This window comes from Octopus sinensis, unplaced genomic scaffold (genome assembly GCF_006345805.1).
Source record: "Octopus sinensis unplaced genomic scaffold, ASM634580v1 Contig13360, whole genome shotgun sequence".
NCBI classification, from domain to species: Eukaryota; Metazoa; Mollusca; class Cephalopoda; order Octopoda; family Octopodidae; genus Octopus; species Octopus sinensis.
Genome location: NW_021832887.1, coordinates 12,501 through 24,956, shown reverse-complemented (window position 1 = coordinate 24,956; position 12,456 = coordinate 12,501). Strand labels below are relative to the sequence as shown.

Genomic DNA, 12,456 nt, shown 5'->3' with positions numbered 1-12,456 from the left:
ATTGATGTATAACTTATTGGACTCATAATAAAGCTTTTGCTTACCGTTTCTCAAGAAAGCATTTTAAACCAGATCTACGTTCCTCCTTGTGAAGCAGCAACCATCAACGGCGTTTTGAAATATTTGTCTTTCGTGTCGACCGGGGGTGCCTAGATCGAAGGCGGTTTCAGCGACTTCTCATCATTGGATCGAACAGCTTCATTAATTTGTGTAGGTGACGTCCGGCACTTGGACGTACCAATACGAATCATCCTGCATCGGATGATTCGGTGGCATGTCGCGATCGAACCGTTTGTATCTGTTACACAAGAATAAATTCAATATAATCAATCGGTGCTTGCTTACTCCTGTCCGCCTAGGGCTCGAATTCGTGCATATGGCCATGGGTAGTTTGAATTTCCCCATTTTACCTGGACGCTCCCTTTTGGCTTTCTTTTCTTTCGGAAGGTAAGACGATTGTTGGAAAACCTTTTTCATGTATTTCTTACCGGCCAGGAAATCTTTCGCGTTAATAGATCCAGCTTTCTCCAGCGGCTTGCTAATTGTTTCCAAATGTTCGTAAGAAATGGGCGCGTCTAAAGACAGCACCACTCTTCTTAAGTAGACTGCTGGTATAACCCCATTTTTATGGGTATCGTACTTGGCTAAAGCGGCTCTTATTTTTTCTAGATTAACATAAGCCCAGTCGTGGAATTTTATAACAAATTTTTCGGAACCTTTTCCGCTTTTACCATGCAGTTTCTCTCCCTTCTTACATTCTTTTGCTGCTTGTTTGTTTCCACACTCTTTGGCCATCATGCGAGCCGTGCATCCATCTGAATTTTTGAACTTGCCGTTGCAGCCTGGGAGAAAGAAGAAAATATATTTATTGAACAATATGGCAGACAATCATACACAAGCACTCACACACACACACACACACAACACACACCACACACAAACACACACAGACACAACACATACAAACACACACGCACACACAAACACATACAAACACACACACCACACACTACACACACACATACAAACACACACGCACACACAAACCATACAAACACACACACACACACACAAACACACACCACCACACACAAACACACACACACACCCACACAAACACACACATACAAACACACACACAAACACATACAAACACACACGCACACCAAACACATACAAACACACACACACACACACATACAAACACACACACACAAACAAACACGACCACAAACACATACAAACACACACACACACACACACAACAAACACAAACACACAAGACACATACAAACACACACACACACACACACATACAAACACACACAGACACAAACACATACAAACACACACACACACACACACACATACAAACACACACACACACAAACACACACAGACACAAACACATACAAACACACACACACACACACACTCACACACACACACACACACACACACAGAGAAAACACACCCCCAAACACATACAAACACACACACACACACACACACACTCACACACACACACACACATACAGAAACATATTCATACACACGTATACATACATCTTTTCTTACTGCTACATGTTTACTCATCTCGGTCATTGAGCACCCTGGAAAAAAAAAAAAAAACTTCGCACAAATTTTGTCCATGTTCAGTTTATTCGATGGGGGTGGTGAAAAGTTCCTGGCGTTAAGGGTGTCGCGAAAGGCCTGGTTGGAGTCCTAACCTTCCGAGTTCTTTTACAGGGCTTAGAAAAACTGCAGAACAGCTGCAAGAGCGACCTTCGTGCTGATAGCATAGCGGATGGGTGGATAGTATGGTAAATAGCTTTTGTAGCATGTCATTGTTCAAGGCTAGGTAATATCGGTAAATAGTTTGGGGCACGCTGAAAATGTGAGCAAGAGCCTTAACACCTGGTATAGCATAGCCGTGGAGGCGCAATGGGCCCAGTGGTTGGGCAGCGGACTCGCGGTCATAGGATCGCGGTTTCGATTCCCAGACCGGGAGTTTGCGTTGTGAGTGTTTATTGAGCGAAAACACTTAAAGCCCACGAGGCTCCGGCAGGGGATGGTGGTGATCCCTGTTGTACCTTTCACACACAACTTTCTCTCACTCTTACTTCCTGTTTCTTCTGTTGTACCTGTATTTCAAAGGGCCAGCCTTGTCACTCTCTGTTGTCACGCTGAATATCCCCGAGAACTACGTTAAGGGTACACGTGTCTGTGGAGTGCTCTCAGCCCTTACACGTTAATTCACGAGCAGGCTGTTCCGTTGATTCGGATCAACCAGAACCTTCATCGTCATAACCGACGGAGTGCTTCCATCCGTAGCATAGCCAAAATTTTCTGTTACAATGTGGGGGCTTGGTGACATCTTTGTCACTCCTGTTTATGTATGTACGAGGGGGTGCTGAAAGGTTCCTGGCTTTAAGGGTGTCGCGTAAAGCCTGGTTGGAGGCCCAACCTTCGGTGTTCTTTTGCAGGGCTTAGAAAATACTGAAGGGTGGCTACAATAGGTGTGTGAATCTGAGAGGGGTATATGTTGAATAAAATCATAATTAACTGATTCTCCTGTATTTTCTTTTACCCAAAGATATATGCACAGACATACATGCAGAGTATCTCTCTTTTTCTTTCTCTTTTACTTGTTTCAGTCATTTGACTGCGGCCATGCTGGAGCACCGCCTTTAGTCGAGCAAATCGACCCCGGGACTTATTCTTTGTAAGCCCAGTACTTATTCTATCGGTCTCTTTTGCCGAACCGCTAAGTGACGGGGGCGTAAACACACCAGCATTGGTTGTCAAGCAATGCTAGGGGGACAAACACAGACACACAAGCACACACACACACACACACACATATATATATATACATATATACGACAGGCTTCTTTCAGTTTCCGTCTACCAAATCCACTCACAAGGCATTGGTCGGCCCGGGGCTATAGCAGAAGACACTTGCCCAAGATGCCACGCAGTGGGACTGAACCTGGAACCATGTGGCTGGTAAACAAGCTACTTACCACACAGCCACTCCTGCATACATACGTACGTACATTTATACATACATATACGTATGTACATTTAGATAGACAGACAGATATCCTGGCTGATGAGAGGGTTGCACCATAACCACTCGACTTGCAAGAAATAGCACCCAAATTTCTCACAAATTACATGCTGTTTTAAAAGAAAAGGCCCAACCAATAATATGGTTCTAGACACAAAATATCTGTTGAAATGAGACTGGATAGTCAGAATTAAGACATCTTTAATTAGAGGCCTGTTGCACTGGGCACCATCTGTAGTTAAGCAACAACATACAAAGTTTGCACAGACTCATACACACGCATACACATACATAGACACATATACACCAAATCACACACAACTGGACCAAGGTCATGCTTAAATACTTATTTCTTTATTACCCACAAGGGGCTAAACACAGAGGGGACAAACAAGGACAGACATAGGTATTAAGTCGATTACATCGACCTCAGTGCATAACTGGTACTTAATTTATTGACCCCGAAAGGATGAAAGGCAAAGTCGACCTCGGCGGAATTTGAACTCACAACATAACGCAGACGAAATACCGCTAAGCATTTCGCCCGGCGTGCTAACGTCTCTGCCAGCTCGCCGCTTTGTCATACTTAAATACTGCATTATCCTCTTCTCACAAAAAATCACCTAAAAAAGCCATCATTAAGAAAAGAAGCCACAACATAACATGGTTTACTCCACCTTTCACTTAAAATGTCAAAACTAATTTAGTAAAAACCATTCTTTTAGATTTCATTGATGAACACTTGCCCTTCAACCACAGATACCAGAAATTATTCAATATAAGCAACTGCATACAGGAATATTGTTCTTGCTATAGCTTAACCTTCCGCCCCCCCCAAGTCAGCGCTTATCGATCATCAGACCTTTCAACATGGACATTCTAATCGTGACTATTCCGCACTTTCTTTGGCGCACTGCTGCGCCTTGGACCACATAAGCAAGCGTGTTCTAAAAAAAAAAAACCGGTAGAGTCCGATTTGAGGGACGTTTAGTTGAGATCTATTTCTTGTATGACGATAAACGACACACAGGCTCCCCCAGACGTTATCGCTGTTGGAGTCGTTGTTTCTGTTGTTGTAGACAACAATACCCCTCCTCCTCCTCCCTCCCCCTCCTCCTCCTCATCTCAGCCGCATCCTTACAAAATGATAGGACATCCGTTCCTGATGTTCTTGTTTAACAATTTCTTATAGCTCTTCTTGCCGCCTCCTATCTTTCTGTTTCCTCTCTCCTCGTGTGTCTATGTGTATGTGTGTGTGTGTGTGTGTGTGTGTTGGTGTGCATGAATGTGTTAGCACCCATGCATGTGTGTCTGTGTAGGTGAGTATGTTAATGTGCATAAGTATATTGTATGTATATATATATGTTAGCATGAGTGTGTGAATATGTAAGGCGTATGTGCTTGCGTGTTTGTACGTGTATGTGTGTGTGTGTGTGTGTGTGTGTGTATGTGTTGTAGAACAGTAAATGCAATAAGATTTGACAGTTGCAACAGAGAAAGATTAAATAATAATAATAATAATAAAAATAATAATATAAAAATGTCAAAATAAATAGATGAAAAGGGAAAATCTAAAATTGTTAACAACAATAGCCGCTATATCATCATCATCATCATCATCACCACCACCACCACCACCACCACCAACAACAACAACAACAACAACACCATCACCACCACCACCACCACCATCATCATCATCATCATCATCGTCGTCGTTGTCATCATCATCATCACCATCATCATCATCATCATCATCATCATCATCATCATCATCATCATCCTCACATCATCACTATCATCATCATCACCACCACCATCATCATTTTTCTATTTTCTTCCTCATTTTCATTTTCTCCAGCTTTTCCGTCATCGTCGCCGTCGTCGTCGTCATCTTCATTTGTTGGCCATTCATAACTTTCCATGATACCACCACCACCACCACCATCACAACAACAACATCGTCATTGTCTCCCTGCCGCTATTATCACCACCATTATCACGATCATCATCAACACAATTGTTTTTTCTTTATTTCATTATTCCCTTCTTCGTCCTCGTTGACCATTCATAACTTTCTACTCATCATCATCACCATCATCATCACCATCATCATCACCATCATCATCTATCATCATCATAATTATCAAGGTCACCTCCACCATCATCATCATACTCCTCCTCACCACCACCACCACCATCATCATCATCATCATTATCCTCCCCCTCCTCCTCCTCATCATCATCACTATCATCATCTACCGTCATCTTCAGCATCGTCATAATCTTCATCAAGGTCACCAGCACCACCACCACTATCATCATCATAATCGTTGTCGTCGTTGTCCTCCTCCTCCTCCTCACTCATCATCATCATCACAGTCAGAAATGTGTACATAACCAACAAAACAACAACCTCGACCGCCCCACTCCCCCACCCCCCACCCCACCCCACTTCCTCCAAAATAACACCGTCTTCCTCAAAGGCCACCTCATCCACACTCCACGTACGCCACGACACCCAATCCAAAACTTCGCAGTCCCACAACTTCCTATCCATAACCCTACCCCTACCCCTACTCACCGTATCCCCCAATCACCTACCACCTCATCTCCACCACCAACACACACACACAAACACACACACACACAGACACATGCAAAAACAGAAACGCGATTGAATTTACTCATCAAAAGAAGCTAGTAATTAAGCGCTGATTGCTTCAGTCGAGAACTTCTGATGAGCTGACACAATCCTTCCTCCCCACTTCTCGCTCCACCCATCTTTTTTTTTTTACTTTTTATATTTTCTTTTTTTTTGTTTTTTTTTTATTATCCAACTGTTAATATACGGTAAATTGCCAGCCCGAGGCCATCATCTCAGTGAACATCCACACTTACCGGCATTGAGTTACTGGCATCATAACAATAACGGCAACAACAACAACAACAACAACAACAACAACAACAACAACAACAACACGACGACGACAACCATCAACGAATTAGCGACATCTACAAGAATGGTTGCCGCCGCCATCATACCACCATCACCACCACCACCACCAACAACAACAACAATAACAAGACGACAACAACTGACAACAACAAACACCAGTATCATATATATATATATATGATATATAATATATATTATATATAAATGTGTATATATATATATACCTTTAATATATATATATATATATATATATATATATCATACACATTTATTATACATACATATATGTATGCATATATATATATATATATATATATATATATATATATATATATATAAATGTGTCTATATATATATATATATACACATTTATTATATATACATACACATTTATATATACATACATATATGTATGCATATGTATATATAAATGTGTGTGTGATATATGTATGTATGTATGTATGTATGTATGTATGTGTGTATATATGTATGTATATATATGGACAGCAAACAAAATGATATGAATGCAACGGCGCTGCTTTGTTATTTGCACTGTTATATACAGCGAGATTTTGACAGTGACGCCTGGCGGCTAAAAACTAAGCTAGAAGTGACGTCTGAGTTTGCCGAAAAAAGGAAAAAAAAAATGATGATGATGATGATGATGATAAATTCATTATTGGTCACAGGGACTCATACAATCCAAAACGTGTCATACAAAACAGATTATAAATCATATAGTGACGTGGGCACACATACACACACATACATACGCAGACAGACACACACACACACACAAGCAGGTAGACAGACATACACATAGATGCCTGCATGTACACACATACTGCACACATTACACACATGCACGTACACGCACACACACACACATACACACAGATCTAAAACAAGAGTAGAAAAAATTTTGGATTCAGAGAATAAGTCGGTATCCACAGTAAGCTCCCCGTTCGGAATCGGCTATCAGTTCACGTGGCGATCAATTATTGCATTTATGTAATGTAATATATCTTTGAAATTAAAAATCCAGGAAATAATAAAATTTTCCCGTGCAGAGAAAATAGAGCATAGTCAGGAGGTGTGGGACGTGAATACAGATTTTTGACTTCCATATGATTACAGCCGTTTCGTAACCTTCGTCATGTAGCATTATTTCAGGGTGCAAAATTATGCGCATATGTTTACACCAATATGTATGCTCAGTATTATCAATAATATATTCACAAACTGATACAAATACAGAAAGCTTTATTTGCTTCAGTTCACCTCTCACACATAACTTTATGCTTTATATATATATATATATATGGCCCAGTGGTTAGGGCAGTGGACTCGCGGTCGTAAGAACGCGGTTTCGATTCCCAGACCGGGTATTGAGAGTGTTTATTGAGCAAAAACATCTGAGTTCCACGAGGCTCCGGCGGGGGAGGGCGGTAAACCCCACTGTACTCTTTCACTAGAACTTTCTCTCACTCTTTCTTTCTACTTCTGCCACAAAGCAGAGGAACCATGGTGTAACCCACTATGGTGTGGTAAACTTTCAGACCCTAGTCTAGATTGCGAATCCTCCGTACCCCAGGATGGTTCAGTTCTCCACCCGTTAAAAGCCACCGTTTACGGAATGAGGATAACAACGTAGCTTTCGTGCCCGTGCAACCGCCAGTCTATCGTGTGTGGTGGGTGGATCTTCAAGTTGCCACACGCATTCTTAGTAGCTTAGAGTAGGCTCGAATTAGAGATTATTCTTTGTGGCTAATGGCGCGAGTCCTGATTCGGAAGAAGAAGAAGAAGAAGAAGAAGAAGAAGAAGAAAACAATAATAATAAGAAGACGGCAACAGCATTCCTATACGTAATTCTGTTCATTGGTATCTCTGGCTGAATGCTAACTGTTTAACAATGGAAACTAAAAAAGAGGTTTTATTATATTAGTCTTCACCGTTTAGGTAAAAGGTGGCGTAACCCATGTCATGTTGTAGCTTCCTTACATCTGGCGTTCTCGTGAGCCGCTGCTCGGACGATTTTTCTCTCCCTCTGATATATATTGTGTTAATAAATTCAGCACACCCATAAGAGATGTTATTTCTGGATGAATACTGCAGCAGATTTGCATTTCAACGGTGTATTTACATTAAGTATGATACATACTTAATGATACATATTTCAACTTAATCTGCTTTTATTATATTTAATGGATAAATGCATGTGCGCATGCGCACACACATACTCATGTTTCTATATATTTCTTTTACTCAAGAGCTGTGACCATGCTTTGGCATATATATATATATATATATATTATATATATATACATATATATACACACATAAAATATATGTATATATGTATATCTATATATATATACACACAAAGTGTTTGTATATGTACGTATATATATATATATATATGTATGAATGCATGTATACATATGAATATACATGTGTGCGTGCGCATGTATCTACCTACACACATATACATATATACGCACATATCGTGTGGTTTAAAGTCTGATATAATCGAACTTTAATACAACAGAATCGAACTCAGTTTCAGACTATCTGACGGAATCTGGCCCATTCTGACGCAGCGTAACAACATGTGAGGGAATGTGACGCCATATGCCTCAACGTGACACATTGGGAATACAGTTGAACCATTTCCAATCCCTAAATGCCTCTAGTAACACCGTGAAAGATTTACGGAATAATACAGCAAAATACAAACAAGAATTTATGTAGTTAAGCACAAGTAAATGATTTACCTCTCTGAGCCAAGAATCGGCAGCACAAGGTGAAGTTTCCTTTTGCCGCTAGGTGGAGCGCGGTATTTCCTTCAACATTTGCACAATCGAAATCTGCACCATAACCAGCCAAGGCCGCCAGAACCTCGAAATGACCGTAGGCAGCGGCAAAGTGGGCAGCTCTGTTTCGCTTCCAGTCCTTGATATTCGGATCTCCCCTTTTCTCAAGAATGGCCTTAACGACTTTTGCACTGCCGCTTTGGGCGGCTGACATTAGAGGTGTGTGATTAGTTTTCTGAAATAAGTAGAAGAACAAAAAAAAAAATAAATAAATAAATAAAGGAATGAAAAAGAAGCTGGTAGTAGTGGCTGGAGAAAAAAACAACAGAAAGAAACAAAAGAAGGTGGATCAAACATCCAACACGAAGTTTTCGAGTGATATCTTTCTGCCGGACTCACTTCTCTGAGGATCAGTCAACAAATAATAAGACGGTCTGTCAGGAAACTCCTACTGTCATCTTTTTCCTGCAGTAGGAAAGCGAGGCTTTGTAACATCTAAATTTATTTCAATTCTTCTGACTTAGTCTGTGTTCTACCAGTGGCTAGCATGTATAAATTAGTAAAATAGTCAATAGAAACAAATTTTTCACAAATAATTAGTGTACATTTAAACACAAAAAAGGTGACCCTAACAGGACACCTTACATGCTAGAAAGAACAGCCAAAGTCCAAACCATGATTAAGAGCAATTTCGAAGGGAATGAAAAATAAAAATAAAAACATTTACAATATTGCAAATGTTTTTATTTTTCATTCCCTTCGAAATTGCTCTTAACCGTGGTTTGGGACTTTGACTGTTCTTTCTAGCATGTAAGGTATCCTGTTAAGGTCACTTTTTGTGTTTAAATGTACACTAATTATATATATATATATATATATATACATATAGTATAAAGTAAGATAGGGATTATGAGGGTAACCCACTATGGGATATCAGTTATCCAATATACTGCTGGTAAAGTACCCAAATACTAAATACATAAATGCTTTTAATTGCAAAGCAATTAATTCATTTATTGTATCGGATGGGTGAAGGTAAAATATTTTACCGTAAATTCATAATACAAATAAGAAAATGGAGGAACAAATTCATTTCGATCATCAACTTACAGATATTACAATTTCATATTATTTATTGATTATATAAATAGGAACACGAAAATCGAACAAAACAATATACATCAATATGCAAATTAACAATACAATAAAAATAATACAAATAAACTGCTCCTTACAGCTGTTTCAGCCTATGATCAAGAGGCAATCCGCCTTAAATTGCTCATATATGCCATTATAGTATAGTCTTAGGCAGTAAAGATTATATTTGTCTGTTTAAATAACCCTAGGCCTCGTCAGAGGATATACATGACTACAAAGTTATAATAATATAATAATAATAATATTGATATATAAAAAACATGCTTCCTATACTATCCAATAAGAACAAGAAAATAGATGGTAAAACAGATACTCAAAATACCTATATATATATATATATATACAAATTGAGATAGGGGTTGTAAATGCAACCCTCTATGGGATAACGTATATCCAATATACTGCTAGTGAAGTACCCAACAAAGTTAATACATAAATGTTAATGATTGCGATGCAATCAATTCATTTACTGTATTATATGGGCAAAGGTAAAATGATTTACCACAAATTACTAATACAAGATAAGAAAATGGAGAAATACATCTAAATCAACTCATTTATATCTATATATTGACCAACCATAAAGGGCTAATATTGGTAAAATGAGACATAATTATCGACATGGCTGAAACAGCTGTAAGATCTAATTTATACTTATATTTATATTTACTTGTATTTATATTCTTTTTTATATATATTCTAATTATTATACAACATTACTCTTTTATGTACACTTTTTTATGTACATTCCTTTATGTACACTGATTTGTTCTGCTTTTTATATTTAACCCTACAGTCTCTTATGTGGTGGTTTAATAAAGTATGTGATTGAGTATTATCTGGTAATTGATATTTGATTTAGATGTATTTCTCCATTTTCTTATCTTGTATATATATATATATATATATATATATATCGATTTTATTTACCGGAGGTCGTATATCGGGGTTTATTCCGTCTCTGAGAAGACCGAGGCAAATTTCTTCGTTCTCAACTGCAGATTCACATCCCAGCTGCAAGGCGCTCGTACCATCTTTAGCCACCGTGTTCACATCGGCGCCGTGTTGAATTGCCAATTCGTAACTGCGATAATGCCTCTGACTTGGAGTGAACATGTAAAACAAAATACCTGTCGAATGAAGCAAAAATTGAAGCTCAGTTGCAAATGTTCGACAAAATTGAAAGCAACCCAAATTTTGTTTGTTTGTTTGTATGTATGTATGTATGTATGTATGTATGTATGTATGTATGTATGTAGTAGAAGCACTCCGTCGGTTGCGACGATGAGGGTCCCAGCTGATACGATCAACGGAACAGCTTGCTCGTGATATTAACGTGCAAGTGGCTGAGCACTCCACAGCACATGTACCCTTAACGTAGTTCTAGAGGAGATCCAGCATGACACAGAGTGTGACAAGGCTGGCTCTTTGAAATACAGGTACAAGAGAAACAGGAAGAAAGAGCGAGAGAAAGTTGTGGTGAAAGAGTACAGCAGGGATCACCATCCCCTGCCGGAGCCTCGTGGAGCTTTTAGGTGTTTTCGCTCAATAAACACTCACAACGCCCAGTCTGGGAATCGAAACCGCGATCCTATGACCGTGAGTCCGCTGCCCTAACCACTGGGCCATTGCGCCTCCACATGTATGTATGTATGTATGTATGTATGTATGTATGTGTGTGTGTGTGTGTGTATGTATGTGTGCCTCTGTGTGTGATTATTAATGCGGTAGATAAGTCGGCGAGCTGGGAGAATCGTTACTGTGTTGGGCAAAATGTTTAGCGGCATTTCGTCCGTCTTTGCGTTCTGAGTTCAAATTCCGCCGAAGTCGACTTTGCCTATCATTCTTTCGGGGTCGATAAAATAAGTACCAGTTGAGTACAGGGGTCGATGTAATCGAATCACCCCTCTCCTCAAAAACTGCTGGCCCTGTGCCAAAATTTGAAGCCGTTATTATTAGGGTGGTGGATGGCAGAATTAGTAGAACAAGCCAGACAAAACCATGATGATGATGATGATCATCATCATCGTTCGTTCAACGCCCGTTTTTCATGCTGGCATGGGTTGGGCGGTTTGACAGGAGCTGACTAGCCAGAAGACTGCACCATGCTTTACTGTCTGTTTTGCATGGTTTTTACAGGTAAATGCCACCCACTGCCCGTGTGTGTGTGTATGTGTGTGTGTGTGTGTGTATGTGTGTGTGTGTGTGTGTAGTGAGTGAGTGATTGGGTGGGCACAAACGAAAGAAGAATGAGTTATATTTACAATTATACGTAAACACACCAACACCGGTTGTCAAGCGCTGGTGGGCGACAAACACAGACACAAAGTCGCACACACATACGACGGGCTTCTTTCAGTTTCCGTCAACAAAATCTACTCACAAGGCTTTGGTCGGCCTGAAGCTACAGTAGAAGATACTTGCCCAAGGTGCCACGCAGCGGGACTGGTCTG

The 12,456-nt window shown here is 39.8% G+C and overlaps 1 protein-coding gene across 1 annotated transcript in view; it reads right to left on the bottom strand.

Moving 5' to 3' along the window:
- Positions 1–201: 201 nt before the first annotated feature.
- The window catches only part of LOC115229650 (ankyrin repeat and EF-hand domain-containing protein 1-like), a 19,193-nt gene continuing 6,938 nt past the window's right edge, over positions 202–12,456 (bottom strand). The window contains exons 3-5 of the mRNA XM_029799971.2: positions 10,934–11,133; positions 8,807–9,080; positions 202–842 (exon numbers count right to left, since the gene is read on the bottom strand). Coding sequence (XP_029655831.1) covers positions 202–842; positions 8,807–9,080; positions 10,934–11,133 — 1,115 coding nt within the window. The remainder of the gene's footprint in view (positions 843–8,806; positions 9,081–10,933; positions 11,134–12,456) is intronic.